At 42.2% G+C, this 5,320-nt stretch overlaps 1 protein-coding gene across 1 annotated transcript; it reads left to right on the top strand.

The window, feature by feature from the left end:
- Positions 1-640: 640 nt before the first annotated feature.
- LOC106589512 (protein Tob1) lies at positions 641-4,281 on the top strand. Its single transcript, XM_014179588.2, has 2 exons — positions 641-923; positions 2,174-4,281. The coding sequence occupies exon 2, from the start codon at positions 2,343-2,345 to the stop codon at positions 3,333-3,335; it is 993 nt and encodes a 330-aa protein (XP_014035063.1). The 5' UTR covers positions 641-923; positions 2,174-2,342; the 3' UTR covers positions 3,336-4,281.
- Positions 4,282-5,320: the final 1,039 nt, after the last annotated feature.

Raw genomic sequence — 5,320 nt, 5'->3', positions numbered from 1 at the left:
ATTGTTAGGTATTACTTCACTGTCGGAGCTAGAAACATGAGCGTTTCGCAGCACCTGCGATAACATCTGCAAAATATGCGGCCGCGACCAAAACAACTTGATTTGAACAGAGCAAATTCCTACACGGTGACATATGTCCTTCCGCCAAACTGTCTGTGCACTACTTCTCCCTTTCTACATACTTTTTGGCACAACGTCTCACAACGCTTATTGAATTTCCGAAATAATCATACACGCGTAATCTTTGGCCATAATTAGAGCAACTACAACAAATCATTGTCTCTGATATTTGAGTCAATATATCTAACCCGTCTCAGTGTCAGTTGGTTTGCTATACAAATTAGTTTTCTTCAATTTACTACTTTCATTGTACATAAAGCACCAAATAAGTTATTTATGTTCAGTATCTCAACAATCTTCATTCAACATTATGACAACAATATGTAGTCCCAATGAACATGAAAAGCTTACCACTACCGTAACAGACCATTACTATTGACTGACTTGCAGAACCTACAATTGGAACGTAAGATGAAGTAGTTCACGAATGACGAAAGACGAGTTTGGCCAATAGAATAGCGCTATTTGGTGTTGACCTCTGAGAGCCATATCACCGCCTACTTTATGTCCGTGGCGGAGTACAACCTATATAAACAAGACAGTCCGCAATTTAAAGGGCAGAGTTGTAAAAACTCCCAGGCAGTAGGGAGTTAGCCATATCTCAGAGATAACAGATATATTCAAAAGCTCCAATTGACCTCCACATAACTCTACTGGAATAATCATTTCCATTTATAGTTACAGCAGTAGAAGATTTTGTAGAAGAAGGAAGTAACCGTCTCCCTATTTTGTTACGTTAGCAAGTCATTCAATCGGTCTTCAGACAGTGCAAGGACCTGATGTGAATTTGTTTAACTCTAAATGTAAGTATAATCCTCTTCATCAGTACAATATAAGTCGTTAGTAAGGCAGTAATTAAGCATTAGCTTGTCAAATCTCTGGAGACAAGCTAACGTTAGACCGCATTCTCTGTCTTGTTTTGGTTGGGTAGCTAACGTTAGGTTGGTTAACGTGATAGCTACTAGCTAACGCGTTAACTTCTATAACTAACGACAGTGTGATATCTAGACGGCTAACTAGAAACCCATAAATCAGTCTAATTTATGCTAAAAACCAGAACCAGCGTTTTAGCTACCTTGGTGGTAATTGAACAACCGTAAAGGATATTAGGGGCACATTTGGGGCAAGCCAACACACCTTATCCGATGAGCGTGAATCCCCTGCACTGTATTTATCAGGCTAAAACCTCCGGTATGCCAGCTGCAGTTTAGCCTACATCCCCTTCACATCCTGGTTGCGTAGCTTGCTAACCATTTCGTTAAAGCTATCTAGCGACGTTATTGGTTGGATTCAAGTGATGATAAGGATTTGGATTGGACGTTTTGACTATTCGTATAATCTCAGATAGATATAGCTAGTATTACCAGTCATTTCTAATATAGGCATCTAGCTAGCTATGGTCGTGATTAGAAATTCAATGAGGATTACGTAACAAGGCTCTCTGCGATTGCAGCTAGTTCAGATCACCAGCTGCTCGCTTACATTCTTGCCAATGTTTGTCCCCGGTTTGTCCTGTTACCATCACTAACCAATATTATTCTTCCATCTCATCATATCAAATGAATTGGGGACGTGAGTGTACAGATTGTTGCTCAAATAGATTATATCGGGTGAGGATACAATGTCTCGGATCATTGGCTAAATTGCGTTAAAAGGGGCCATGAGCCACCATTGTCCAGAGGTCAACTATGCTTGCCTTTAGTTGTCACTAATGCTAGAAAACCGCTGGGGAACACAGCCCTATTTATAACTGCTTATGTTGTACAGCCTTCCTAGACACAGCAATGCAGTGTACAGGGAAGTGAATGGCTGAACTGTAAATGCAATCAGGCTTATAAGGCCAACAGCTTTCCAACTGAGCTAAAATAATATATGCCATTTAGCAAACCATATCCAAAGTAACTTATTCATGCGCGCATACATTTATTTATTTTTTGTATGGGTGGACTCCTACATATTACTTGAATGAATATGCAGTTATACTACTGGACAGTACATTTAGCTGTATAGCATATATTTTTAAGTGTTTAATGTCGCTTCCCTCTTATTCCAGGTTTAGGAACCCTACCCTGTGAAAGGAAGGATATCTTTTTCAGCAACCAGCACTTAATCAGTGTCCCTGTTTAGCCCAAACTGATTACCACTGCCTTGGAGGTTTTTGCAACACTCAGGAATACCAACTCAATAACGAAAAAACAACCTGCCGCAACCGTGAAGCAGCTATGCAGCTTGAAATCCAAGTAGCCCTCAACTTTATTATTTCCTATTTGTACAACAAACTCCCCAGAAGGCGTGTGAACATCTTTGGTGAGGAGCTCGAGAGGCAGCTGAAGAAGAAGTATGAAGGCCACTGGTACACTGATAAGCCATATAAGGGCTCTGGGTACAGGTGCATCCACGTAGGGGAGAAGGTGGACCCTGTGGTGGAGCAGGCAGCCAAGGAGAGTGGCCTAGACATTGACGATGTCCGGAATAACCTCCCTCAGGACCTTAGTGTGTGGATTGACCCCTTCGAGGTGTCCTACCAGATTGGGGAGAAGGGACCGGTCAAGGTATTGTACGTGGACGATAACAATGAGAACAACGGGTCCGAGCTGGACAAGGAGATCAAGAACAGCTTCAACCCAGAGGCCCAGGTCTTCATGCCCATCAGTGACCCTATTGGGGCCTGTTCTGAGTCCAGCTCTCCCTCACCACCCTTTGGGCAGTCTGCGGCTGTCAGCCCCTCCTTCATGCCACGCTCCACCCAGCCTATAACCTTCACCACCGCCACCTTTGCTGCCACCAAGTTCGGCTCCACCAAGATGAAGAGCTCCGGCCGCAACAACGGTAATGGCGGCAACGGAGGAAACTGCAACAAGGTGGCCCGCACCTCCCCCACCAACAACCTCGGGCTGAATGTGAACACCCTGCTGAAGCAAAAAGCCATGTCCACCTCCATGCTCTCTCTGTACGGCCTGGGCCAGCAGCAGAAGGCCTCGGCACTCTCTCCTAATGCTAAGGAGTTTGTGTTTCCAAGCCTCCAGGGTCAGGGGAGCCCCAGTGGAGTGTTCCCCAGCGAGGGGGCACTCAGCCCGCTGCAGTACAACAATGCCTTTGACGTGTTCGCGGCCTACGGCGGACTCAATGACAAGTCCCTCATGGATGGGCTGAACTTCAGTCTCGGCAACATGCAGTATTCGAACCAGCAATTCCAGCCGGTGATGGCTAACTAAACCTGAAACGACGACGTGATGTTATTTATGAATGACAACGGTGGCTCGAAGAGAAGGAAAAACACACACATTAAGAAGAACTGGACTTTCAAGGAAATCATGACAAGGGTCCTCTGAGGAGCTCTGTCTAGTCAGTGAAGCAGCATGTGCCCAAGGGTGTCTTTTTATTTTTTTCTTCTACCCCCTTGAGTTTTTTGCTTAAAGCTTGTTGTACAAATGCGTCCAAGCTTGGTTACTTAAATTCAACATGCATTGTGTTTCTCTTTTCCTTTTTGCCAACCAAGCACAATTTTTTTACTATGTTGGGAAAAACAAAAAATGCTCCATAACATGAGAAAAAACAAAAAAAAATTACAAATACAATCTTCAAGTTCAGGCCTCACAGTATTTTACAGGTGGTAAGACATGGCTGATTTTTATGAATTGGCACTACTACATGGGGTTACTTGGTCTTTTTCTAACTGTATAATTTAGTACAGAGTTTGTAAGATATCAGAGTATATTGTTTCTATGACATGGTATTGCATTTATATCTTTTTACTACTCCAGTGATCTGTGATGGCTGCAGCAGCTTTTCGTTATGTTTGTTTTTTTAAAGATAAAGAAATCATCTTTAAAATGCATCAAATATTCTAAAGATTGTGTACATAGTATTCCTTAGTGTTGGAATTCAAAGTGTACGAGTTGTATTTTCTGTTAAGAGTTGAACAATTTTGCTATATTATGGACAAATGTAATCGTATAAATTAATTTTGTACCAACATTGTGCAATACTTGATAAAAATACAGTATAAAAAAAGTATTTTGAGTCAGTGTCTTACATGTGAAGAGGGACTGAGAGTTTATATTAAGTTTGTATTAAAAATGCTTAAATTATATGCTTGTCTTTATTTTTTTTTAATTTCATATTTGCACCCTGGTCTTTTTAATAAAATAAACTAGTCAATGTGATTTGTGGACATTGGATTTATTGATAAGGACAGGAAGCACGCTTGCATTTAGACTCAAAAGCTCATTGGTCATCTTGCTACAAATAACTTATTACATGGGGGTTTTATTTAGGCTCAATCAGGGCAAGGTCTGACTCCTCACTATGCCAGGGATGGTGTTGGTGTGTTCCATTCTAGTAGTCCATCAGTAAGGCTGATCATTTCACATCCACCTTCTGAATGAACAACCTTGGCTGTTGGGCAAGCCTTGGCCCTGGACAGATAAAGAAGGCTAATGATAGCCATGGTAGTGTAGAACCATGTCTCATGCAAAATGGCCGTTTAAGATCAAACATGCACGAAGCCAATGGACAGAATGAATTGCCAGTTTATCTCTAAAACCATACCCAGAATCTATCCTTCATACGGCCACTACTCCCAATGTTGTGCATGTGAACTCGCAGTTATGATTATGGAATACCAGTTCCTTCAGAGGACCCAAAGTCCATCCCCATCACTGGGTAGCTTAGCATGTGATTTGTGACAAACAGCTTGAGGGGCAATTTGTGTCACTTGTCAAATCAAGATTTGATTTCTCTCTCTCCCATCCAATCTAAGTTTCCAAGGTTTGTTTTGGGGCTCTTGTGTTACTTGGATTTTTAAGGGGGAAGCCTATCTACCGATATGTTTACAAGTTCAGTGGTGGGAAGACGAGCTTTAAGCCCTGCACTATAAGCGTGTAGACAAGGCTACACAGTAACACAACACCTGCCTGTGTGTTGGCCTGAGATCTCATTAGAGACTATGGGGAGTGTCACGTAAAGTGAATTGGAGCTCATTTAAGGCTAGAACAGGCCAAACATTCACCATGGTTTAGTGCTTCAACAGCTTAACTCGCCAAACAGATAATCACATTTGCAATTCTGTATGTGGAAAACGTAGCAGCAGGGGAATATCTTGTGTTAATGCTTCAAAGACCACCTACTCCTCTCCCTGTGAAGGGTCTTATGGTCTATTAGGCATGTGGACAGGCCTGTAATCATATGGCTTGGGTAT

This window comes from Salmo salar, chromosome ssa28 (genome assembly GCF_905237065.1).
Source record: "Salmo salar chromosome ssa28, Ssal_v3.1, whole genome shotgun sequence".
In the NCBI taxonomy this organism is placed as follows: domain Eukaryota; kingdom Metazoa; phylum Chordata; class Actinopteri; order Salmoniformes; family Salmonidae; genus Salmo; species Salmo salar.
This window is presented reverse-complemented; position numbering and strand designations above follow the sequence as displayed.

What these genes read in the sequence shown, in the direction of transcription:
- LOC106589512 (XM_014179588.2), top strand. Translation starts at nt 2,343, where the DNA reads ATGCAGCTTGAAATCCAAGTAGCCCTCAACTTTATTATTTCCTATTTG.